Source organism: Radiomyces spectabilis (genome assembly GCF_025331425.1).
Source record: "Radiomyces spectabilis strain NRRL 2753 chromosome Unknown BYT42scaffold_6, whole genome shotgun sequence".
Taxonomy (NCBI): Eukaryota; Fungi; Mucoromycota; class Mucoromycetes; order Mucorales; family Radiomycetaceae; genus Radiomyces; species Radiomyces spectabilis.
Window position 1 is genome coordinate 877,026 of NW_026251931.1, and position 24,002 is coordinate 901,027.

At 43.3% G+C, this 24,002-nt stretch overlaps 11 protein-coding genes across 11 annotated transcripts; 6 read left to right on the forward strand and 5 right to left on the reverse strand.

Moving 5' to 3' along the window:
• Positions 1 to 178: 178 nt before the first annotated feature.
• Positions 179 to 403, forward strand: BYT42DRAFT_495872 (uncharacterized protein; the record flags this gene model as incomplete). Its single annotated transcript, XM_051564385.1, has 1 exon — positions 179 to 403. The coding sequence occupies one exon, from the start codon at positions 179 to 181 to the stop codon at positions 401 to 403; it is 225 nt and encodes a 74-aa protein (XP_051423713.1).
• On the forward strand, positions 179 to 1,005 carry BYT42DRAFT_635595 (uncharacterized protein). The gene has a single exon (XM_051572491.1). The coding sequence runs from the start codon at positions 454 to 456 to the stop codon at positions 937 to 939; it is 486 nt and encodes a 161-aa protein (XP_051423714.1). The 5' UTR covers positions 179 to 453; the 3' UTR covers positions 940 to 1,005.
• A 537-nt stretch (positions 1,006 to 1,542) lies between these two features.
• Positions 1,543 to 2,537, forward strand: BYT42DRAFT_568518 (phosphoribosyltransferase-like protein). Its single transcript, XM_051568188.1, has 3 exons — positions 1,543 to 1,600; positions 1,706 to 2,279; positions 2,357 to 2,537. Exons 1-3 carry the CDS (start codon positions 1,581 to 1,583, stop codon positions 2,387 to 2,389), a joined length of 627 nt encoding a protein of 208 aa, XP_051423715.1. The 5' UTR covers positions 1,543 to 1,580; the 3' UTR covers positions 2,390 to 2,537.
• Positions 2,538 to 2,567: 30 nt separating this feature from the next.
• On the reverse strand, positions 2,568 to 4,030 carry BYT42DRAFT_568521 (uncharacterized protein). The gene is made up of 7 exons (XM_051568189.1): positions 3,894 to 4,030; positions 3,755 to 3,831; positions 3,562 to 3,676; positions 3,334 to 3,484; positions 3,226 to 3,261; positions 3,057 to 3,158; positions 2,568 to 2,991 (listed from the first exon to the last, which is right to left on the reverse strand). Exons 1-7 carry the CDS (start codon positions 3,995 to 3,997, stop codon positions 2,704 to 2,706), a joined length of 873 nt encoding a protein of 290 aa, XP_051423716.1. The 5' UTR covers positions 3,998 to 4,030; the 3' UTR covers positions 2,568 to 2,703.
• A 931-nt stretch (positions 4,031 to 4,961) lies between these two features.
• On the forward strand, positions 4,962 to 5,959 carry BYT42DRAFT_568526 (Imidazoleglycerol-phosphate dehydratase-domain-containing protein). The gene is made up of 3 exons (XM_051568190.1): positions 4,962 to 5,140; positions 5,211 to 5,581; positions 5,652 to 5,959. The coding sequence occupies exons 1-3, from the start codon at positions 5,009 to 5,011 to the stop codon at positions 5,746 to 5,748; spliced, it is 600 nt and encodes a 199-aa protein (XP_051423717.1). The 5' UTR covers positions 4,962 to 5,008; the 3' UTR covers positions 5,749 to 5,959.
• Positions 5,960 to 6,386: 427 nt separating this feature from the next.
• On the forward strand, positions 6,387 to 8,055 carry BYT42DRAFT_496440 (phosphatidic acid phosphatase type 2/haloperoxidase; the record flags this gene model as incomplete). The annotated part of the gene is made up of 8 exons (XM_051564420.1): positions 6,387 to 6,545; positions 6,620 to 6,744; positions 6,810 to 6,858; positions 6,951 to 7,209; positions 7,284 to 7,382; positions 7,451 to 7,493; positions 7,670 to 7,821; positions 7,895 to 8,055. The coding sequence occupies 8 exons, from the start codon at positions 6,387 to 6,389 to the stop codon at positions 8,053 to 8,055; spliced, it is 1,047 nt and encodes a 348-aa protein (XP_051423718.1).
• A 4,730-nt stretch (positions 8,056 to 12,785) lies between these two features.
• Positions 12,786 to 13,163, forward strand: BYT42DRAFT_495721 (uncharacterized protein; the record flags this gene model as incomplete). Its single annotated transcript, XM_051564375.1, has 1 exon — positions 12,786 to 13,163. One exon carries the CDS (start codon positions 12,786 to 12,788, stop codon positions 13,161 to 13,163), a length of 378 nt encoding a protein of 125 aa, XP_051423719.1.
• A 734-nt stretch (positions 13,164 to 13,897) lies between these two features.
• On the reverse strand, positions 13,898 to 16,107 carry BYT42DRAFT_568538 (UDP-glucose/GDP-mannose dehydrogenase family, NAD binding domain-containing protein). Its single transcript, XM_051568191.1, has 3 exons — positions 15,950 to 16,107; positions 15,588 to 15,861; positions 13,898 to 15,418 (listed from the first exon to the last, which is right to left on the reverse strand). The coding sequence occupies exons 1-3, from the start codon at positions 15,993 to 15,995 to the stop codon at positions 14,320 to 14,322; spliced, it is 1,419 nt and encodes a 472-aa protein (XP_051423720.1). The 5' UTR covers positions 15,996 to 16,107; the 3' UTR covers positions 13,898 to 14,319.
• Positions 16,108 to 16,341: 234 nt separating this feature from the next.
• Positions 16,342 to 17,758, reverse strand: BYT42DRAFT_324120 (multi protein bridging factor 1-domain-containing protein). Its single transcript, XM_051563026.1, has 6 exons — positions 17,727 to 17,758; positions 17,332 to 17,452; positions 17,164 to 17,252; positions 17,062 to 17,095; positions 16,794 to 16,978; positions 16,342 to 16,718 (listed from the first exon to the last, which is right to left on the reverse strand). Exons 2-6 carry the CDS (start codon positions 17,336 to 17,338, stop codon positions 16,590 to 16,592), a joined length of 444 nt encoding a protein of 147 aa, XP_051423721.1. The 5' UTR covers positions 17,339 to 17,452; positions 17,727 to 17,758; the 3' UTR covers positions 16,342 to 16,589.
• On the reverse strand, positions 17,409 to 18,529 carry BYT42DRAFT_324056 (LITAF-like zinc ribbon domain-containing protein). The gene is made up of 3 exons (XM_051563024.1): positions 17,722 to 18,529; positions 17,610 to 17,665; positions 17,409 to 17,553 (listed from the first exon to the last, which is right to left on the reverse strand). The coding sequence occupies exons 1-3, from the start codon at positions 18,408 to 18,410 to the stop codon at positions 17,495 to 17,497; spliced, it is 804 nt and encodes a 267-aa protein (XP_051423722.1). The 5' UTR covers positions 18,411 to 18,529; the 3' UTR covers positions 17,409 to 17,494.
• A 1,325-nt stretch (positions 18,530 to 19,854) lies between these two features.
• BYT42DRAFT_568549 (uncharacterized protein) lies at positions 19,855 to 20,997 on the reverse strand. Its single transcript, XM_051568192.1, has 2 exons — positions 20,431 to 20,997; positions 19,855 to 20,356 (listed from the first exon to the last, which is right to left on the reverse strand). The coding sequence occupies exons 1-2, from the start codon at positions 20,729 to 20,731 to the stop codon at positions 19,950 to 19,952; spliced, it is 708 nt and encodes a 235-aa protein (XP_051423723.1). The 5' UTR covers positions 20,732 to 20,997; the 3' UTR covers positions 19,855 to 19,949.
• Between the last annotated feature and the right edge of the window lie 3,005 nt (positions 20,998 to 24,002).

Genomic DNA, 24,002 nt, shown 5'->3' on the forward strand with positions numbered 1-24,002 from the left:
CCTATGCATCAAGAAGTCTCCGTGGTAGCGGGAAGAATTACGCGGCGACGCATTTGGAAGCTCTTCGAGTTGACCCTTTCCGCCATTACTTGAAGGGAAGGAGATTCGTCCTGTTTACCGATCATTCGATTCTTGCCTCCATTTTCAAGCCGAGCAAGACTGCGCCGAAGCTATTGCGATGGCCTGTCCGTTCGATGGAATACGGTTTCGATATTCGCTATCGTACGATTGGAACAGTACTCGGTGCGATGTCCTTTATGCGCTCAAGCTGCCTTTGACATTCTCCCCTATGTTGATCAAAGTGCAAAACACCATCAACGAGGCATTCCTTAGGAGACTGATCACCTACGCATTAAATATTGTCAAAACCTATGATGCCCCTCCCTGTCGTATTGGCCTTTAGACGTTTCCGGTGAAGCTTTTGTTGGACTTCAAGGCGGATGAAACGAAACCATGGCTACTGAGAATCCCTTCCCTAATCTGGGCGAAGAAAAGTTTCCTTATCTCCAAGGGGACTACTTCCGACACTGGTGGTCATGGATCTCCGCTGAACTCCCTTCTTGCTGTGGCGCTCTTCTTTTTCGAGCAACGATTGTCTTTACATTGTTTCCGAAGATCCGACCATCAATTTTCTCTTTTAAGATCGCGATATCAGAGATTTACCCACAGGAAACATATCAGCAGAACTTTCAGTCGGCTGTGGATACCATATGCTCAACAAAAAAGCGGCAGTTCGAAAAAATTATTGACCAGCTCAAATCGAACGAGCCAACACACAAAATTAAACGAATGTGCAACAAAGCCATTCATTACAACGACAAAGTCAAAGCCAATTGCCGGACGACTCCGCATCCTCGCAGTCATCAGAAAGGCTTGAATTGCCTGAATCTCAAAGTATGGTCACCAGGAATATCTCCTCGGATCATACTCAAGTGCTGAAAGTGTACGCGTAACTTACGCCATGGTTTCAAAAATTAAAAAAAAAGATATCATCTAGCTTTTGTGATTGTCATTTAAATTTTTCCGACTTTATTTTGAAACTCGAGATCGATTTGCGGGGTACTTCATCGCTTTGTCATCGTCATACGAAATTGTTCTTTTAAAGATGCATACTTGTGCCTGTAAACAGTGCACGCAGTTTAATGGGAATGGTAGTCAAAAGGCTAAAGGAAAGCAAAGAGAAAATGTATGCTAAATTGTTTTGCTAAAGTCTGTTGCCAATCTTGTTTCCACAGATATGTGTCATTCTGGTGCCCATTGTTTTGAGGAAAATGTGTGCCAAAAAAGCTTGTGAAAAAAGTGCACGAGCGGCCCAATAAGGAAAGTCATTCCGAGCGATCATTCATTTATTGCCATTCGTGAGAATGGCTATCGGAAAGCGAGACAATGCACGCTTTCCCATAGGTGGACGGCGATTTAATTCACCCGATGCGCAAGGGTTGCAAGCCACTCGTCGGGGTGTGACCAAAAAAAGGACTATCAGAAAAAAAAAAAGTAAAACCACCTGTCAATCGAAAAATTCAAAATATTGGTCTTCTTCCTCTTCCATTCTCACGAAGTCGTTCCCCTTTTTCCACACCATGTCGAAATTGCACATCAGGTAAATAAAAAGGGAAAAAAAAAACGTCTATACTTTTTTATCCACCCTGGCAAGCGAGTATCACAAAGCAGAAGTTTTTTCTAATTTTTGTTCAATGTAATACAGCTACAATCAGATCCATGATTCTATCCGTCAGTCAGTGGAGCGATTTGGCATCAATGAGAACTTCAAGCCTGATTTGATGATTGCTATCGGTGGTGGTGGTTTTATCCCTGCGCGTATTCTTCGTACCTTCCTTCATAAGCGCAACAACAGAAACATCCCTATCCAGGCCATCGGTTTGTCGTTGTATGAGGAAATCGAGATCGCCCAGAGCCAGAAGGAAGATACTCCTTCGGCACCTCCTCAAGTCACCAAGACCCAGTGGCTTAACTTTGGTGCTTCTCACTCGGAGATCTCCCTTTTGGGCCGCCGTATCCTTATCGTTGATGAAGTCGATGATACTCGTCAGACGCTCGCCTTTGCCGTGGAAGAGCTTTTGAAGGATATCGAAGCCGAGGAAATTCGTCATGGTATGAAGAAGGGTGAAAGCAAAACGGAGATGGGTGTGTTTGTTCTCCACAACAAGGACAAGCCCAAGAAGCGTGAGTTGCCCCCCAAGATCATGGAACATTATTACGCTGCCGTGGAGATGCCCGATCAATGGCTTGTGTATCCTTGGGATGCATTGGATATCTTTGTAAGTTTGAGATGATGATACTAAAAGCGACAACCAGGGATACGAAAACTAACAAACACTTTTACTTGTTTCTATAGGAACATACCGAACAGGCTGATCGTCATGAGTAGAGAAAAATATCCTGCATATTCGTTATCATATTTTTCTTATTGTATAGTTTATAGAGTTTTGTCATGTGTAGTGTTCTTTTTTTATATTTCAAGTTTGCATTCGGGTTTTTTTAAATAATACAGATAAGCCCTTCATCATCCACATCAACCATGTCGGTTCCGGTTCCTTTGTTTTGTTTTTAGTTTGAAAAAAAAAAAGTTTTTTTTTATTGTATGGGACTATTATTTCATTGGAAGAAAAGCGACGAAAGGTTCTGTACAAATGTGATTGGGGAATCTGCAAAGCGTTCAAAGGTTGGAAAAAAATAGAATTTTTAGATACCGCGACCACCAGTCACTTCGAGGGTATGACCGGTGATGTAGCTGGAAAGAGGAGTGCACATCATCAAGACGGAGCCAGCGACTTCCTCGGCAGTACCAGCACGGCCAAGAGGGATGTCAGCATAGGCATTGACCTTGCCGGCAGCCTTATTACCGGTAGGAATACCCAAAGCGACCTTTTGACCACCAACTTCAATAGCCGCACCGCTTTCCTTGGCACGAGTCAAACGAGTATCCACCCATCCAAAAGCAACCGTGTTGGCACGAACACCAAACACACCCTAACAGCATTTTATGTTATGATTCACATAACCATTTTTCACTTGTCCGTTTTGTGAACACTCACCCATTCCTTGGCAATAGTCTTGGTAAGACCGACCACACCAGCCTTGGCGGTAGCATAGTTGGCTTGACCGAGGTTACCGTGGAGACCAGAAGTGGAGGAGATCTATTATGAATACAGGCAAGCGTTAACAGAGCCATCCATTATTACTTTTTTCCTTTGATGAACCTACGTTGATGATGCACTTGTTTTCGCCATCCTTCTTGCGCTGTAAATTTTTTAAAGTCAGTTTCTGGTTGTTTTTAGAGTTTACGTGAGGGAAAATTGCATGGTTACATACCAAGTATTTGGCAGCCGCACGAATGATCTTGAAAGGGGCCGTGTTGTGAACAGCCAACATTAAATCCCACTGCTTATCAGTAATCTTGTGGATCATGCCGTCAAAAGTGAAACCAGCGTTGTTTACAATATGGTTGATCTTGCCAAAGTTCCTGAAAAGAATAAGTTTAGAAGGTTTGCTCGTTTCTTGTTATGCAGAAAAAGACGCCCCCTTTTCTCTCCTACTTACTTGACAGTTTCTTCAACCAATCGTTCAGGGAAATCGGCACTGAGAACGTCACCTGGAACAGAAATTGCCTTGCCGCCAGCGGCATTGATATCAGCTGCCACCTGGTCTGATTTGGCTACATAACGAGGATCCCAAACAAACATTAATCTACCAAATATGCACTGATTGTTTTTTTTTCACAAGTTGGCGTTACCAGCATCGATGTCTGTGACAACAACCATAGCGCCTTCACGGGCGAAAACTTCAGCACAGCTCTTGCCAATGCCTTGGCTGAATAACGAAAACGAAGCAACGTTAGTTGCCAAACTCTGCAAAGGATGAAAAAAATTTACCCTGAGCCTGTGATAATGGCGACTTCACCAGCCAACAAACCGTTGGGGAAGTTTCCAGACAAATGACCCTTGATAGCGTTCAAACGATCGTTAGCGGCAGACATGGTAGGTTATGTAAAATAACGAAAAAAAAGATGAGAAAAAGGAAATAAAAACTGAGAGAAACTTGCGGGAAGTTGAGAATCCCAGAGCTTTATAGGATTCGTGGAAACCGAATTCCCATCTCGTCAGCAAGAATCCACCGCGGCAAAACTCCGCTCCGACCTGACATTGGAGTGTGGTGTTGCAGCCAACCAGCGTCCATCGCCGCCATTCAACTCGACACTATATCGAAAAATTATACCAGCCTCGTAATACTCGTTACTAAGGTTAATTTGGCACCCTCCACTTTTCATTTTTCCCTCAGTGAATGGAGCTTGAAACTTTAGTAACCTGTATGCATTCACCGAAAGTTTGTTCTCTTGCAATCTCAAACACGTGACTCTGTTTGATTATCATAACATGTACTCATTTTCATATATCCTATTGAGAATAAAATACTTCCTCAATCGTAATGATGGTGATATTTACGGCATGGGTGAATTTACTGTCGGCTGTACGAATTTAGTCAACGGACCACTTCTCTTCGCTAAATTCAATATGAGTATGCGATCTCTGCGCTTACAATAATCTGATACGGGTAGGGTCGCATTTGTATGTATTGGATAAAGCATTGTTGGTACATCAGGGGTGTAGAGTGGTTTGTGCTCATTTTTTTTTAAGTTCCATAAAACCTTGACAATGGATTGCAGGATGATTATAGACCCGATGATAAGAAATAGACAAAGTTATGTAATTTGGAAAATAGGACAATGATATTAAAGTCATACTGACAGTTGCAGCCGTTTATTACAGTAATTTCGACTTGCGATTGGTCTTTTAGGACGTAAAATGCCAGAGAATTTGAAAAAGAATTCGCCTTAGCGTGTGTTTATTTCAATTTCATTGGACACTTGAACCCAGCCATGCGCAAACCTGAGTCACATCATTGATTGGCACAAAAATTCATCCATCGGGTTTTGAGCTTTTTACATCCTTCTCTTCCCATTTCGCCCTCTCTCTTTTTACCTTGCACTATGGCCGAAGAAGCACGCACCGCCACTGTCAACAGAAAAACTAATGAAACCGATATTCAGCTGACCCTGAACCTCGATTCCAAGTTTGATCAAAAAATCGAAGTGCACACTGGCATTGGTTTTCTCGATCATGTAAGATCCATACATGCTCTTGATCTGTGCATAACATGGAACTGAATCCACTCTCCCTCTAACGATTTAGATGTATCATGCGTTAGCCAAGCATGGTGGCTGGTCGCTTACTTTGCACTGCGATGGCGATCTTCACATTGACGATCATCATTCGGCCGAGGATACAGCTATTGCGCTTGGTATGGCATTCAAGCAAGCACTGGGTACACCGAGAGGCATTAAGCGATTTGGTTCGGCTTATTGTCCCTTGGACGAAGCCTTGTCCCGATCTGTGGTGGATATTTCCGGACGTCCTTATGCTTGCATCGATCTTGGCCTGAAGCGAGAAATGATTGGTACACTATCCACGGAGATGATTCCTCACGTATTTGAATCATTTGCTACCGCAGCAGGAATCACGCTTCATGTGGATGTTCTCAAAGGATTCAACGACCATCATCGGTAAATTTTGAAAAATGGGAACGTGGGAAAGTGAGGCATGATTGTATTGACTGGAGGTTATTTTTTCTAGTGCTGAATCCGCATTCAAATCTTTGGCTGTGGCCATCAAAGAGGCCATTTCAAGAACCGGAACCAACGATATTCCTAGCACCAAAGGTGTTCTGTAGATAAATGCATCGTAAATAGATGGTTACCCCCTCCCCCACCTTTTCTTTCTTTTTTTTTCGTCGACACAAATATAAGAAACTGTATGAGCCACGAGGTACAGAGTTACTTGACGGGAATAACGGTATAATATAGTATCAGATGCCATTGAAAAAATTGCTTAACACCTATTGCACATAAAGAAATAGATTCATAATCTCATTCCATTACTGCCGTCGGCTTCACTATTTTGTTTATTGTCAAAGTGGGAACAGGTGAAGCGGGATTTATGAAACATTCAGGGATGAATTCAATGTTGGGAAATAGACTCATTTTCCCGCCAATTTTATTTCGTCGCATGAATAATTGATAGTACACTCCAACGAGCGATCGCTCCACCTACAACGTGAATTCATGCAGGTTTACTCCTTACCTATTGATAGAGCGTATATAAGCCTTGATATCTGTAACAGGAACTACTTTTTTTCTTTTGCTGAACGTTTCATTTTATACTTGCACAAATCCCATCGTGTATTTCCCTTTTAGGATCATTTGAAATTTGAAATTTTCAGCTCCGCCGGCGAAACCTTTTTCTTATATATAAAAAAAAAAGCCTTTTCTTTTCGGTTTGCAAAGCCAGACGAGAGCATTCTTGGCCGAGATGCCCAAGAAAGTAGTAAAGTCCAGAGCCTCCGATGTTGACGCTGGTACACACGATGACCGTCTGTACGACAAAGCATTCCACCCCTGGCGTGCCAAACTGCGTAAAATGCTCTTACCTATAGTACGCAGTGAAACGCCATGGCTCGCTGCTATGCAGGTAATTGTTCCGACCTTTTTTTCTTTTGGTATACATGTGAATGCGGGATCTCACCCCTCGCCTCTGACAATTAGAAACGGATAAGGACGCCGACTCTAGATACGTACTTTGTATGGACAGCTAATCTCGGCACGCATACGTTCTTTATGATCTTTTTACCCTTGCTAGTCTGGTTCGGTAATGCCGGCTTGGGACGAAGGTAGATTATCCTCAGTAGCATTTATATCATTGTGGTCCCTTTCAACTCAAACTGTATTTTGTTAGTATTGCATGTCTGACAGCTTTTGGTGTCTTTTGGTCTGGTTTCTTCAAGGTAAGATAAAATAGCTCCCAGCATTTCATATTATGATACATAATGCATATTGCTTGAATTGGCGTTTTCTCAATATGCATTTGTTTCTGAAGGATTTCATGTGTCTTCCTCGACCGCTTTCTCCACCCGTCCACCGTCTTACCATGTCTCCTTCAGCAGCTTTGGAATACGGTTTCCCATCGACGCACTCTACCAATTCGATCTCCGTTGCGTTGTACATGGTTGCAATGGCATGTGAAAGTGATCTTCCTCCTCAATCGCCTGCACGAATGGCATGTATCATTGGATCCTTTGTCTATGCCGTAAGCGTGGTGTTTGGCAGAATTTATTGCGGTATGCACAGCATAACAGGTACGTTTTTTCGTCTGTTTTTGGGTGTGTCTAATTTCCATTGCATCATTTTAACGTGGTCATATTGCCTCAAGACGTGATTGGAGGTACTCTCTTAGCCTATGTCTTGTTTTGGGTCCAATGGACCTTTAAAGACCAATTTAATGAAATGTTCCTTAGCGACTCCTATTTTGGTAAGCACAGCTCATAGGGATGGAGGGTTGCATGGGACACGATGTAACTGATTAGAGAACGATTCTAGTATTTCTCTCTATTCCCTTTTGTCTCATTCTTGTGGGATTACAGTAAGTCATTATTCGGAAGCGGTTTGATACTGCGAGGTTCTAAAGATTGCGCATATAGTCCCGATCCCATTGAACGCTGCCCTTGCTTTGAAGACAGGTGAGTTCACAGACAATGTGAAAAAGTGATGCTTGAATACCATGATTGATACTGATATCGAATTTGACACTTTGTTTAGTGTTTGTTTCATGGGGGTTTGCATTGGATTGTTTCCTGGTAGCTGGCTTTGCTATCGATCAGAATATTGTACTTTGGGTTTGAGTACCGCTGCCACGAGCCATTATTCAAGCATCGTTGCATTGATTGTAATTTTAATCAAGGTGATCCTAGGTACGTCCTTGCCCAAAGAGTAATCTTGTCTGTTTTTGTGGGTCACTTTTTTTCTAATCAACTTTTTGGTTAGGTGTCGCCATTTTATTTATATGGCGTATGGCATGCAAGCGAGCGTGTTATGTCATTCTGCCTCCCATCTATCGTGTATTTAATCTTCCCCATCGCAAATTTGAAATTGGTGCTAGGTACGCTTGGATGCCATGTTTTTGTTTGGTTTGGTTGCTAAATTAGGTTCGGTGATCTAGAAATTACAAGAGTCTTCATCAAGAGAGTATCCATCCTATTCCTTCCGTGCTGGACTTGCGAGGATTAGCGAGTTCCACGGCTGAAGCTGAACACGTCGGTATTCAATCAGGGATTGATTTGCATGAGAAACGCGTGGCGGAAGGAGCCAAATTGCAACACCGTGGTGGTTTACGGGACTCCTTGGATGAGAAATGCAGCAGTGCTCCCCGCGTTGATATGTCCGCCGATGATTTGCAGCAATGCGATGATGATACCCGAATGTTTATCATGGAAGATGCTCCTCTGCGCTACGATGTAGATATTGTCACCAAATTGATCGTCTATGCAGGTAAATTCAAACAACATGAGACTGATCCAGTTTCCTTGAGCTCACTGTATCTTTTATTTTATTTCACCCCAGGTATTGGCTTCATGGCCGCCTATCCTATTCCTGCTTTATTCCAAACCGTGTTTCCTTCCTCTTCTATCTAATGATATATGTTATTGTTATTATTTTGTTCTTTGATATTTAAAAGATTATATTAATGTTGTTTACAGGCTGTTTTTCCTTGATTATAATGAAAGAGACGAAGGTCTTGTCATTTGTTTAATGCTGTATCGATGATGCTGATCTAACGAACCAAAAAAAAAGCAACCATTTATTTATCCTGCTCATGTTATTCCTGGATAAAATTAATTGGTCAAGACGGTTCAATACAGAGCCTTTTGGATCCTGCAACACAGTTTATTGAAGCCCAATGATTGATTTGTACAAAATGACAAAGCCGGTTCTGTCAATTCGTCTTCAACGCTTTTATTATACAAAAGTACGTCAGGTGGTTCGAGCACGGCCGACGCAGCTACAACCACCAACTTAGCGGCATGAACGTCAGATCTGTATACCGACGGTTTGATTTGTGCATCAGAGTCAGCAAGGTCAAACCTAACCGTAGTTGAAAATGTCGCATGGCCGCACCAGCCTGTTTCCCACAAGGAACCGTAACAATGTGTCGTTGACGTAGATACCGCTGCGTGAAGAAACAAGTTGCCCTGGTAGTTATTTCACATTTTTTTATTGCCATGGGGTGTTTCTAGGATTTACTGTTGTTTATGCGAGGGTTGCACGATAGGCATGCCATATAGCATATTCCCCTGCTACTCCAACTTTATCCCATCCCCTTGCGCGGTAATGAGAAAGTAGTAAAAATACTCGTAATTTCTTATGCTTGAAAAAAAGAGTGAGTCTGCATCAGCTTGCGTAAAAGTGAGAGAATGAGCATAAGTGATGTGGTGCCTTAGAAATTTTTGGTTGAAAATGTCGCAGTAAAAATTTCGCCGCATAAAAAGTTGGCATGAACCAGCTACACAACTTCAAAGCACGATATTTGGCTTGCCAGACTCGATAAACCGCATGGACAAACACGAGATCTTTCCTCTCACATCAAAAGCGCGTGATGACACGTTCAAGCTGCTGAGAAAGACGTCCTTGAGGCGACAAACGCGTCATCATTATCGTCATTGCGAGGTTTTAACATGAGGGAAGATATAAAAAAAAAAGGCCCCGTCCTCTCTTCTTTATTCGCTTTCTCTCTCTCTCCCTCTCTCTCTCTCTCTCTCTCTCTCTCTCTCTCTCTCTCTCTCTCTCTCTCTCTCTCTCTCTCTCTCTTCTCAAAGAACGACACCTCTTCAACCATTGTTCTACTTACGCAAGTCTCTACAAACGACGATACCGCCCTCGAATACTTCAAGACGATACGATACGATACGATTTCCTCCCTCTTACTTCCCCCCGCCCCATGTAGTCCTCCGGGAGGCATGGCCCTTGGGTTGTCATATAATCGTTAGCCCTTTAACGAACTGGTTTTTTTCCGTCTTTCGGTGGCGAGTTATCACCCGTCCTTCACGTCACAGGTGTCATTGATAACTCGTTTTAACTGGCCGGCGCCTTTTTGCTGTGATATGTCACGCCTGATGACACCGCCCTTTTCCTTTGCGTCACATGGGGCAAAAAGGATTTCTTTTTGCAAATGCACTAAGGACGAACTGGTTCCATTTAGTGTGCAGTCTATATCCTTTTTCGCCTTTGCGTGATGAACAATGGTAAGCACTTTTTTAACTCTTCTTTTTTTTATTATTATTACTTTGTTCATTGCCAAATGATCCGATGACTGACACACATATGGATTGCCGAACCGTTGCAAGTGATGAAGAGCGGGAATGTCTCCCTCCACGGCACATAATGTGATGCGGCTTTCGCTACCAATGTACCGAGGGTAGAGGCGGGCGGCCACTCCCACGTACGAGACATGCCTGATTGGAGAATAATCACATGCAGGTTTTGCGACAAGGTCAGTCGGCATCGCTTTCTCTGCATCGCCGTGTATTGGACATCCACCGAAGCTAGATCGCGTAAATGTTCATCATGGTTGCCGTGTCAGTTTCTGGATCTGTTTTCGCCTGGGGAGAAGGGCAACATCTAGTGAGCTGGCATCTGCCTTGATCGGGTAACGCATTACGAGGCTTTACGCTAAGGAGCCAACCGCAGTCCCACACTTTCTTCTCCACAGGGTTGTGAATTTTCTCGGGATGCTTGTCGAGGTGAAGCCGGAAGTTTCCATTTCGGGGGAACCTTGCATGCTCTTTCAACAAGTAGACCTTGAGTGGGATGTCGGGTTCCGTCTAGTTTCATCGTACTGGTGTGAGGATTTCTTTTCGGTATTGTAACTGTGTCTATGGTAGGCCACATGCAGTTCGGTCGATTTGCCAGAGCAAGTAGGTTAGGTAATACTATGTCTTGCCAGTTGGTAGTCGGTTGAAACGAGGGGATCGGAGCATGCGGCACGCGAGGATGGATCAGGCTCTTTTACCCCTGTCTATAGGCGCTGCAAGTAGACTAAGAGGGGGGCTGTAGCGCAGTTTTCCTAGAGGGATTGGAAAGCAATACCGGGGATTTTCGGGCATGGTATTTATACCGGCACACACTGTACACTCAACTGCTCTTCACCACTTTATAATCTTGTTCTTGTCCAATCCACAAGTCATCTCTTTCATACATGATCTGTTCCGGATAAAGAAGGAAGATTTCTCCATCTAACCTTGATCAGCATCATTTCCTCAGATTATGTCTTTCATACATTTTCTGTTTCGATGCAACAAGGAAGATCCCTTCCATTATTTAATATATATATATATATATTTTGTCAATGACAACAATATCTTGCTTTTAATTAATCTCTGTTGCGCTTACTCTTTGTTTTGGAACTCGCTTCTTCTTTAATGGCATTGTTGCTGCAATTTTTACTTTATCTTATGTCGTGGCTTTTTTTTTCTGTCTCTGCGAGGATAATATTACTATACTCTTTTGCTTTTTTTTTTCCTTTTTTTTTTCTGAACGTAGGCAAAAAACTTTTAGTTTCCTTCTTTCTCAGCTTTCTTGGAACCTGACGGTGTGAACCGTCATGCATTTTTCTGTTCTGTATTTTTCAACCATTTTTATAGTTGTAACACTTTGAGTTTGTCACGATAGTCTGTGAAATATCACTAACTATAAACTGCGTGCGCTGGACAACAAATGATACAGTCTATCAGGAGTATGTAGCTCATAACGTCAGTGACGAAGACGAGTGAACGGGAGTCACGATCTTTCACCTCTTGGGCCACCGGCCCTATTTAATTGTGCGTTCCATTTAATTAATGACTGAACGCTTCAATTTCGGATGAAAATTCGCCACAAATCTTGCTTGCTTCCTGTTTTTCGTTAAATACTGCTCTCTTTTTTTTTCTTTACTGTGTATTGCAGCTGATGCAATGATCTTTCTCACGAGAATTCTCCTGCAAAAGACGGGTTTAACGGCAGTCTATCATGGAAATCTATAAAAAAGGACACCCACTGTGTCTGTCTGTCAAGCTTTTTTTTCTCTTTTCCCGTTATCTCCATTCCACCTTCCAAGGTCGTCTTTTTCTCTGAGTTGCCTTTTTTTTCTGGTGTATTGAACTGAAGCTGAGCTCGAGGCTGTTGATCCTGAAGAAGTAATTTTGTATACTAAATAATTTCATATAATAGTTTATTCGACGCAACCGACCATCGACGGTTCCGGCGCATACTTTCCACGTTGGCTAGCGCGAAGAGTAATACATAGTCCGCCCTGGCTCACTTGGTTGGTTCTTCCGGGCAATGAAGGCCTGTATGAGGTTTACAGGGAAGCCAGCTTTATTCAACATTCTACTGTTACTGCCATATTGATTTGCTCTTTTCCCTACTTTTATCCTGACCACCATATTTGAATTGGGATATTTCACAATCTGATTCTTCATTGGTTGCTTCTCCAATTTTGATTCTCACTTGACTTTCTGTGGCGTCAAGTTGGATGAGTAAAATGCCGCAGCTTCATCTTTTGCGTGTCTCTTTTAGAGGCCGCTGTCATATGCATATTTCTATTGTACCGGCACTTACTATATCAGCGAGAAAAGAAAACGCGTAGAATAATGGCGCCCGCATGAAGCAAAGTAGACGAATCATTTGGCAACAGCATTTGCAATAATATGGAGAAGGATTATGCAGACGATGAACAAGTGACGAAGATGGCGATCCTATTTCTTCTAACGACAGTCAGCACCAAATCCCTGACTTGACCATAACCGAGGATAATTTTGGTATCCTGTCATTGATACTTAGTCGTTGATCCGCTTCTGATTTATTCAGCAAGAATTTATGGCGAGATCAACAGTCTTTGGAAATGGAATTTACAGGAGATACATACTCTGTCGGTGCCAATGAACAATTTGATGGTCGGCGAGCTGATATGACCTATTACCGCTCAAGAAGTTTGCGCGCGACCTTGCATCTGTCATTGTCGAAATACAGAACAAAGTGGACCACGCATATTTGTCGAGCCATTCGGTACTGCTTGAACATTTTTGATGGCACCAAGGTATTGCCATTATCAGTCGTGATCAACACTGATGGTTTCTCGAGCAAGAAGCTCCGCGATGCTGCATTGGACAAATCAGCCCGTAATCCGTTTTACGCCCATCCTTGCCAATCATGTGCGAAACAAGTCCCAGATATACAATGCAGATTCCCGTTGCGAAACACATTGACAGCTCCCTATTGATCCGAGGATTGCATTGGTGTATGTCCTTATTCTTCAAGAGAAGGAACATTATACTGCTGGATGAATGAAACGATTCGAATATTCAAGATATATACAGAACAGCTTTGAATGCGCGACCAATGACTTAGCCCGACGCACCGAGTCTTTTAGCGAGTCCATGGCGAGTCAGTTCAATAAATTCTCAAGTGTGAAAAAGATTGCTCGGAGAAGTCCCGCAAAAGACTGCGTCAGTACGCTGAAGATGGAATCGATTCCGCTAGACAAGACAAGGCAAGACAGGAACAAGGGCAAGGGCAAGGGCAAGGACAAGGACAAGGACAAGGAGAACAAGAAACTAAGATAAGAAGTATTGGTTGTTCTAACATTACACGAGATCAGCTTCAAAATAAACGACTTTATTTTCTGAAATGACAATGTAAATACCGAAACTGGACCGTCAATCTAAATTTAAAATTCAAGTGTCAAGAATAGAAATGAGCCCATGCAATCCTGGCACTCATGATTTTTGTGCTGTATTATTGAACCACGAGTGTTGTGTGACACTCAAAGTTTATTGCCACGGCTGTTGTACTCAGATCACTTGCTATTTTGCTTCGAACCCCAAGGTCGCTCGCCCAAAAGAAAAGCCAGCTGAAATCCCGGTAATTTTGTTTAGCAAACTGTTTTGACTTTGCAAACCATGAAAAAGAGGAAATGTATTCGAGAAAAACGTGGCATTTCTAGCGTCTTTTTTTCTTTTTTTTTGTTTTTTTTTTGTTCTTCAGAGATCACCGCTGAGCGTGCTTCTAAAGTTGCAGCATAGACATACCCAATTAAAATTCTGCGTATTTTTCATAATCTCAAACGTCCATCGGAGCAATTATGTCATACGAACTATTCCAAGAAATCAAAAAGGGTTCCCGGGTTGTTGCCAATAAAAAAAAAACCAACAAAAATAGTAGAACGACTCACAAAAATCTTCATGCAAGGAAGCTGTTTGCGTGCAGTTTATTTATTTTATCTATACTTCATGCCGGTTTTTTTTTATAAAAATGGAAACAAAAATAAAGCCTCAATTTGGGAACACGAGGTATAGTTGGAAAAAGGACAAGAGGGAAATAAGGAAAAATGCAAGTTTGGGAAACGAGAAACAAAAAAAAAAACGATCTAGAATTTTTTAGGCCGTGCCAGCAAGCTCATTCTTGCCAATAACGCTGACTTTGAAACCAATCTCCCGAAGTTTAGTGGGGTTCACCAACAAGCGACCGTCGAATAGGAACGCAGGTTTGTGCATGCTGTCGTAGATCTTTGTATAATCAATTTGATCATCGCGGAATTCATCCCATTCCGTGACAATGACCACCGCATCAGCACCTTCCGCTGCTTCGTAAGCGCTTGCGCAAATCTGAATCTGCTTCTCCAACTCCTTGCGGTTATCAACCACACCGGGTTCAGACAAATCCATGAAGATCTGTTCGGGGCAAACCTTGGGATCGTAAATAGCCACCTTGGCGTTCTCCTGAATAAAGTCCTTGATCAACGTGATAGCCGCCGATTCACGGGTATCACCGGTATCCTTCTTGAACGCAAAACCAAGAACAGCAATCTTCTTGTGAGTGATGGTGTTGAATAAAGTAGAAATGATCTTTCGCACAAAACGCTTCTTCTGGTATTCGTTCATGATCACCACCTGCTTCCAGTAATCGGCCACTTCGGGCAGATTCAGCTGCTGGGACAGATACACCAAATTGAGAATATCCTTCTGGAAACAGGAACCACCAAAACCAACAGAAGCCTTCAAAAACTTGGGTCCCAAACGGGAATCGCGACCACAAGCATAAGCGACTTCATCGACGTCAGCACCAGTAGCTTCGCAAATCGCCGAAAGGGCGTTGATTGAAGAGATACGTTGAGCCAACATGGCATTGGCTGCCAACTTTGAGAGTTCGGAAGACCACAAGTTGGTGGTGATCACTCGATCCCGGGGAACCCAGTGTGTGTATACATTGACCAAAGCCTCCTGAGCCTTCAATCCTTCGGGGGTTTGCAGGGCACCAATCAACACACGGTCAGGGTTGAGAAGGTCAGTGATGGCAGTGCCTTCAGCCAAAAATTCGGGATTTGACAGAATATCAAAGTGGATTTCGGGGGTAGAGTTGGCGTCCAAAATAGTACGCATGCTCTGAGCAGTACGGCAAGGCACAGTTGACTTTTCCACCACAATCTTGGAGCTCTTTGAGACTTCGGCAATACGACGCGTAGCACTTTCAACAAAGCTGTAGTAAAAAGAGAAACAAAAATCGATCATATTTGTTTACATGAGTTCAGATTGTCACTCTTTGTTTTCCATGCCCATTACCCGCAACAGCCCAGCAACACCAAAAACAAAAACAAAAAAAAAGATACATAAAAATAAATGAAAGAAAAAAAACCAACAAAACTTACGCAAGATCGGCAGCCATACCGGCACCGATACCGGACTTCTTGGTGGGGGTATTGACGGAAACGAAAATCAGATCAGCCTCTTGAATGGTAGCGTCGACGTCAGTGGTGAAAAACAAGTTTTTGCCACGGCACTGAAACACGATTTCGTCCAGACCAGGCTCATAGATAGGCAAATTGTCCGAGTTCCAAGCAGCAATACGTGTAGGGTTAATGTCGACAATGGTGACCTTAATGTCAGGACACTTGTAGGCAATGACAGCACAGGTAGGTCCGCCTGATGCACAAGATGAGTGTTACAAGATGGACCAACCGAGAAAAAGATGACAAGTCATTCCCCCAAGATGGGGTTTACAAGTACTTACCGACATAACCGGCACCGATACAGCAAATGTTCTTTACGACGGTCATTTTTCAAATGAAGAGATGGATAAGTGGGCTTAACAGCAAGTAAACACAAAGAGAAATCTGGGGAACGCCGTGTCTCAAAGAGCAAACGAGAAGAAAAGAGAAGGAAAGAAACTAGAAAATTGATCATTGGCCAACGCCATTTATTACGAACACTGTCGGCGCTTGAAACATGGTTGTAGATCGCTACATCGTCAGTCGGTGCTACAGTGTTTAAAACTTTAAAAACCCCGAAGACTATTTCTGGTTGCCAAGATGATGTCCATGTTCGGGAAGGGAGATAATGACGTTCTCCAATACACGTGCTCCACCTATAACTCTTCAACACAATCTATTCCTCTATCCTTGCAAACCCCGATCCATTGAATGCCCATAAACGTCTAGTTTTATTGCAACATGAGGACTTGATAAGCAAATTAAAAAAAAAATGCACATACAGATATGAAAAAAAAACAAAAACAGTACATAACACATAAAAAAAAAAACAAATTGTCCTCGTCCCCTTATTCTTTTTTACATTCGCCAGCGGAATAAACAAAAAGGCAAAAACGAAAAAACGAGCACAACCGACACAAGGATGTGAAACATATGGTATTTTTACTTCTTCTTTCCAAAGGTCAAAGGTTCACCGATATTCTTGCCTCTCAGCTTGATACCGAGCGCTCTTTCCATTTTTCCGAGCACTTGCTGGTTGGGAACAGCCTTGCCAGCCTCATATTCGTTGACCTGTTAAAAATTAAATGGCATCGTTAAATCTCCATGTCTACATTTCCTCACCCATACCATGACAACGTCACTTACCACTTGAGGCTTCTCGTTAATCTTTTGAGCCAAATCCTTTTGAGTCAACTGCTTATCCTGACGACCCTTCTGAATGGCCTTGCCAACAGAGACATCCACCTTGGGTGGAGGAGCAACATCGTTTTCACGGTCAAGCTTGGCAATACGACGATGATCAGTGTTAGCATGGCTTGCATTGGTCAAAGCTATAATTCAAGAATCACTCGTTAATCCTATGCAAAACTGGCCCACTATTACACCCAATTTCTTTCTTAAAAAAAATACTTACTGCTCTTTTTTTCGGTGCTAATTGCTGCGCCGGCCTAGATAGAGAAGTTTAAGGTTAGAAAATGAACGAGCTACCCTTCATTACTATGGCAACAATACATACTCTTCTCGCAGCATTAATTTCGGCTTGGCTGCGAGCAACCTTGGCCTTTTCGGCATTGCGCTTACGGAGAACGGTAACTGAATCCCAATCTGCAAGAATATAACAAATGAGAGTAAGCACACTTATTTTACCGCACAATGGATACTGCACTGAATGAATAACACATACCAGACATGGTGATAGATTTGTGAAGGTGAACGATTAAAGGTTTAGGTTGGCGCAGTAAAAAAAAAACTATGAAATAAAAAGTGCGTCGAACGTGCTAGAAATTCTTGGGCGGGTCTGTCGTCTACGTCATTGGTCATTGAAAAATACTAGTCACATTCGGCCTTCAGAGTTTGAAGTGTCGACCAATTTTGACGCCACAGGAGGGACAGTAGTGGACAACGTCTAGCTACGGAGTTAGATTACGTGAGATGCAACCAGTCAAAAATATCGTATCCCACCTTTAAAGTACTTGACGTAAAACGGTATCCAGAAAAGAATTACCGTGCATATGAACCTAATAATAAACCAGTAAATATTAGACTTTCCAATCAGTATCCAATGACAACTTACAGTACAAATGCTACGAGCCAAACCAAGGCGCCCGAACGGTATCGAATGCGAGATGGCAACCATTTTTCACATGAAGAACAGAATATCTGAGTTTCAAAATCAGGCAAGTTTTGGTCCATCAGCACTTCCATTCTACGTAAACGCCAGGATCGTCGTGTGAGTCTGCTGAACCCGCTTCGCAAGCTCACGTTATTGCCGCTTTTCCGACTTTGCTGGGATTGCCACGATAGCCGTCGGAAAGAACTCTTGACAGCTGCGGAAGGTCCCACATTATTACTTTCCGAAAGTTCGGACATGCATATAGAAGACGAAGTCGTAGCGCGTGAAGAAGGACACGTAAAACGGTGACTCGAAGGTGTACCGAAATAGAATTGTTGAGCACGGATGGACATTGCAGATTCTGCCATCGATGATGCTTGCGTTTGCCGGCTTCCGGAACGTGCAGAGTGGAGCGACGCATGCTGGGGTCTTGACCAAGTACTGCTTGATGAAACCGAGTGAAGTTCCAAAAGACCGTCAGGGGATGAATCACATGAGTTTTCGTGCGATACATCGGAACCAGTCAACTGGCCTTGGTCTTCAATTGTTAAAACGTGGTTATTGTTTGCGCGTAAATATTTTCTTGACAAAGTCATCTCTGTGATATCCATGGTCTCTTCACAGCCTACAAGCCCGCTCCTGGTTTTCATCGCTCTCCAAGGTCCAGGACAAATGAGCACAGATATATTCTTACAGTATGTGTAAAGTGCCCTTCAATAAAGAATGTGGGAAGAAAGATGTATGTGCAACCGAAACAAAAACTTGGCTGAGGTATGTGGCATCCACCAAGTACGTGAGTGTGCCCTTGTGCGTGTTAGGTCAAGCGGGCTGCAGTTAACTAACTAGAAAAGAATGAAAACGAAATTTGGCCCAAAGACTAAAAGATGAATGATCAGAAGAAGAAAAAGAAGAAAAGTTAAACAACAGTGTAAAAGAAAAAAGGATATAAACATCGTATTGTTTTTCGCTCTTTTTGAATGGTATTGGGCAATGGACAAATTTGGGTATAACCTAAAAAGTAGTTGTACTGTGATCCGCTTGTGTCGTCAGACCATTCTCGTCAAGGGACACTGGATTTACATGACCTGAAGCAGATACATCATTCACCTATGCTGGCTCGTGAATTTTGTTTTCATCCCGGTGCGATCCTCCTTTTCGTGCCACCCTGATGATACCGCCGCTTCCGCAAGTGAGCCGCGATTTGTACAAGCGTCAAAGCTTGTTAAACTTTCACGCGTGCCACTCCACAGTCGAAAGGGTTGAATCTTGTATTATGGTCCTCTAGCGAATCAGCGCAGCGAATATAAAAAAGAAAAAGAAAAACATTGTTCATCAATGGCTGATGTCTGCATGTGAAGTTCTCTTTATCTGAATCTTGTTTCTTTGTTCCGCTCTGCTTGCATATCTCTGAACGTTTGGATGACAATGCTTGTGTCTGTCATACCAATTGCATCGTTACACAGCCGCTGTGAATCATCCCCATTCTTCCGGTCTATTTTCCTCTGCATCATATTACGGAAGATGAACTATAGCAACCAAAAATGTAGCCCAGAATTTGATGCGAAGAAATATGTACTATGGTGCGTTTCGGAAGGTCCAAAATACTGTCAACCTCACTTAGTGCCTCGATCAAAGGTTCATGTGTCCACCAGGTGACACTATGAGCGTGTTATTCGGCGCTGTGATGAGGGTACCATTTTCCACATTCATAATGCTGTATAGGAATATGCGCAGCGCGACTTGTACTGTATACATTTTCCTCTTTAATTGGTTCATCAAGTAACGACTGATGCTACTACACCCCTCACTTACATATCAAGACCAGAATCTCTTGAGCCAAGCATTGCCATATACTTGCTAATGATAATAAAAAGCGAGCTTGACCAAATCAAGCCATAGCAGCAGTTGATACCATGACAGGTAAACATCATGTATCAGAAACTCATCTGGTGGCCATACTTTTATGCATTGGATAGACCATCCAAAATAGTTTTTGATCCCACATCCAAATGGTCCCAGCATGACCAAAAACCATCTTAATAAGAACCTCTCGTCAACTAAGTTCCTATATCGAGCATCTTGTATCAGTTGATACCCATTTCCGGGTTTTGAAAGGTCGATGCCATGATATTCACGGACGAGTATGCGGAATGATCGAAAACCAGGGGATATAAAACAAATATATTTGGCTAGTTTTTACTGACCAGATGGGCCGATTCCACTTCCAAGTAAGCATATTCTTGATCCTGCAAAAGCTTTGTTGCTATTTCTATCCTTCCTCCTTTGAATAATGGTGCATCTAACACAAGAGTATGAAATTCGCCAAATTCTCCCGCCAAGTCAATGGGCTGATCCTGTTGCCGATTGATTTTCTTTATCCATGCCTCAGTCATGCATTCACCGACTAACATTAAGGCTTCCTTGCCGGACGTAATTTTCTTGGTATTGATGCACGAGACGATCACTTCAAAAGATCGTCGCCAGATATCGTCCAAAAGTTCCTGCCGCGGGACCTGCCATAACGGACGTACCAGACTCACTCCAGTGCCTTCCACTGCCCGTTCCATAAAATTACTGCACACAGGCAGAATATCCCCTATACAGAACAAGCAAAAAGAACGGTTAGCTCTATTGATCATTGCTGCTGAGTGATCGGATGCTCCGACGTGCCTGTAACCAATGAATCGATGTGATATGTCTCTCGCAGCTGTTTAAGATTCTTCTGGTAGCTCGCGAGGTAATCAGGGCCTTCGATGACGCATAATGTGTGAGAAATGCCAAGCGACTTGGCTTGTTGCTTGACAACTGTCAATGGATGAGCTTTGAATGGTGCATCGGCTGCAGGACAGAATGTCACCAACAGAACTACTTTGACGCCTTGTTCCACAACACGATGCAAGGCCAGAACACAATCTTTGCCGCCCGTAAAAGAAATAGCAGCTACCGATGGTGCATTCTCACGAAGCTGCATCTTTTACAAGTGTCTGGACGAAATAAAACCAACGAGAAACCGAAAGCATGTGAGGATCTGACTTTAGAAATTCCATGGTAATAGATGGATGATCCATCTCTTTTTTTTTCGTGGTGCCTAATCTCGCACAACTCAAGAGTAAACACACAAAGGTATAGATATTCCGTTACTTTATACATTATATCCAATTAACAAGCCGTACACCCGCTGTGCAATGGATGCCACCTGCTACTGGATGTCGCACTCTTACATTGAGCGACATTCGTCAGACAAAAGCCTAACGCAATACGGCATAACCTGGGCGAGACTCTTGATGGAACTTTGGTATATTAATGTCAATACTCTGGCATACCATGAAACACTTTTAATGAACAAAGCAGCACTTATTGACCCCCTCCGTTCTGTCCCGCCCAAGGTTATGATAGATCTACAAAGATGTGTGGGAATGTTGGGTATTTAAAAAAAATGAGTTAGTAAGCTCTTTGGTTGATTCAAATTTCGTTGAGATATTTTACCTTTGATGTTTGATGCAGCAGATACCGAGGGCTTCCCGACCGAAATAAAGAAAGGATACAAATATAAAAAAAAAAGTAAATACAATAGGTGCGTCTGTAAAAACCCCCTAAAAACCCTGTGGGAAAAAAAAGGAGGAAAAGACTGCAAGAAGACTATTCACTAAAATACAAAATACATACTACAACTACAAAATAAAATGGTCGGGAAGAAATATCGAAGGCGATACCACGGGCAGCAATCCATATGAGAGGAACCTGGGGAGGACGCGTCAGCGTTTCCCGATGAGAAAGAAAACCACACGACCGAAGATGTCCTTTGACGACAAAAACCGGATTGGCCACAATCTGGTGCCCGAACAAAGTAGAAAGGTTTTGGAGGGATGGATGGCTTGAATGGCTTGCCAGGCAAAAGAAAACCGGAGAGAAAACCAAAAGCTAAAGACAGAATAGAGAAAAAGGACAGGTAAATTTTTTCTTGTCGAAAAACGGATAGTCGTATCACACAAAAGGTACCTTTTTTCATAATAATCGAATCGACCGGATCAGATACACGCCATAGTCTGGATGATGGATGATGGATGCAATGATAGTGAGGGATTTCCAGGCAAACAGAAGAGATGCAAAACTAAAGAAGAAGAAAAAATTCGGACAAAAATATGTGATTTTCCATGGATGAAACAATAGTCACCTCACTGATGCATGAATGATGAGCTACACAGATCGAAGCATATCTGCTCCATGTATCATTCGATTACTGAAGAGAATGAAAGGGCATATACAGTATAACTGACAGATAACCCAAATTAAATGATGCTACAAAACACCAGATCGTCGTATCGTCAATCACCTTTCTTCAAAAAAGAGCTCCACTCACATTTTATGTGAACGGCGACGATGCTCTGTTTGACCACAACTGGCGCAAACGGCATCTTGCTGCTGATTGTTTCGCCTATTATTCGTGGAAGTGTTTCGTGGAGAGAAATTTGGGCAACCATGACTTGTAGAGCGCTGATAATCGTTGTCGTTGCAAGATGGGGACCGAGGCATGGTTGAAAGATGAACCTTGGTTGCGACGACGGTACAAAGGGTAACCCCTGTGATCTTCGACGGTAGCTTCGTTGAAGGAGCGCGGGTAACGCTTCTTACAGGAGCCGTTTTCCATGCACGGAGACCTCGGATGCATGGTTCCACACGGACCGTGCATCATACATCTGCTGACGGTGTCGTAGAGATCAGGAAATCTCTGTCTGTCCGGAAGTTCAGCTGACACAATGCGATCATAATCGTCCAGTGTTCTCAGCTTGTCGTCCAGATGTAACACCAAAAGCAGATGGAGGTGCGGTAATCCTCGTTTTTGAAATTCCACAGTATGGACATGGGCAACTACCCTACCCAAAACATGCTTCTTGGTCAAATCTTCCATGAGAGCTTTACGCTTCATGTTAAAAACTCGAGCGCAAAGGTCGGGCCGATCAACGGCTGTCTGGAGTGGAGCCAACTCGTCCTGAATTTCCACCCACTGAGGATTGCAAGTGAAAGTAATAAAGAGATCCGGCTGCCCGCATCGACGTACGATATTCATCGCATCATGGTAAAGTTGGCGCATGTGTCTCGGGCTGCCAATAAAGGTGGATGGGAGAATGACCCTTTGCCCGACGTTTTGGAGGTCATTGTCGCCGAGTTCTACCGCATCTACGATACCTCGGTACAGTTCCGTGCGCAGGTTTGCCTGGTTTAGCCGCAAATACGTGAGTCGGTTCTGTTCCATTTTTGCATACATATCCACTATATATTGCTGGAACAATCGGCCGTACAGGTGCAAATCGTGGCTGTTATCGCGCATCATCAGACGGTAGCTATACCATTGCATGACGGTAATGCTTCGACCGCTTGGCGAGCGTGAGTGGATGTTCCACCCGAGATCACCATGCGGGAACATGAGCACATAGTGGAGCGCGTCGTAGTACTGGTGCATTTCACTGATGCGTTGAAGCCCATAGCTTCTCGATCGGAGCACAATATCGCGGCTACTGTTTGGTGTGATCGTACTGTCTACCAGGATCACTCCAACTTCGCTAGCTGTGGGTGCATTGTAACGACGAACATCAGGCGTGTTTTCCGCACTTATGAGTAGCCTCACATCTACGGCTTCCTCAGATTCACGCAAGACCTGGGCCATCGACTGCAGCAACGGCACGAACGGGTTGACTTCGGTAAGCAGATCTTGTAGAATGAGAAGGGTGGCATTCTGCAGATAGGGTGCCACAACATGCCGGTGTCTAAGTTGTGTGTTGGAATCATAAATGTACATTTGGGCAAACGCAGGGGTATGACTCTCGGTTGGTGGTAGTAGACCACCGATCTGGTGGTAAATGCCACCTTGGATACGGTAGCAGTAGGCTCCGTTGCGATTGTTGGCCACGGATTCATCTATTTGGGCGCCTACCGAAGTAAAACTCAAATTCATATTATAGGCGTGGATCTGCTCACGGAAATCTTGCCCTTCTTCATTGTCGCTACGAAGGAGACGGGCGATGGTTGGAGGTGTAGGCTCCAAAGATGGAAGCACAGCGGAACCTTGGCCACAGCAGAGTTGGAACTGCGGATTGGAGTTCGATTCAGATGAGCTTTCTTTGGCCCACATGTGTGCCTGACAGAAATCGCAGACAACATTCATGCGTCCCAAGGTATGTCTCTCTGGAAGTTCCCACTCGTTATTTCGGCCACTGTTGAGCGTTCCTGATTGTTCACTTGAC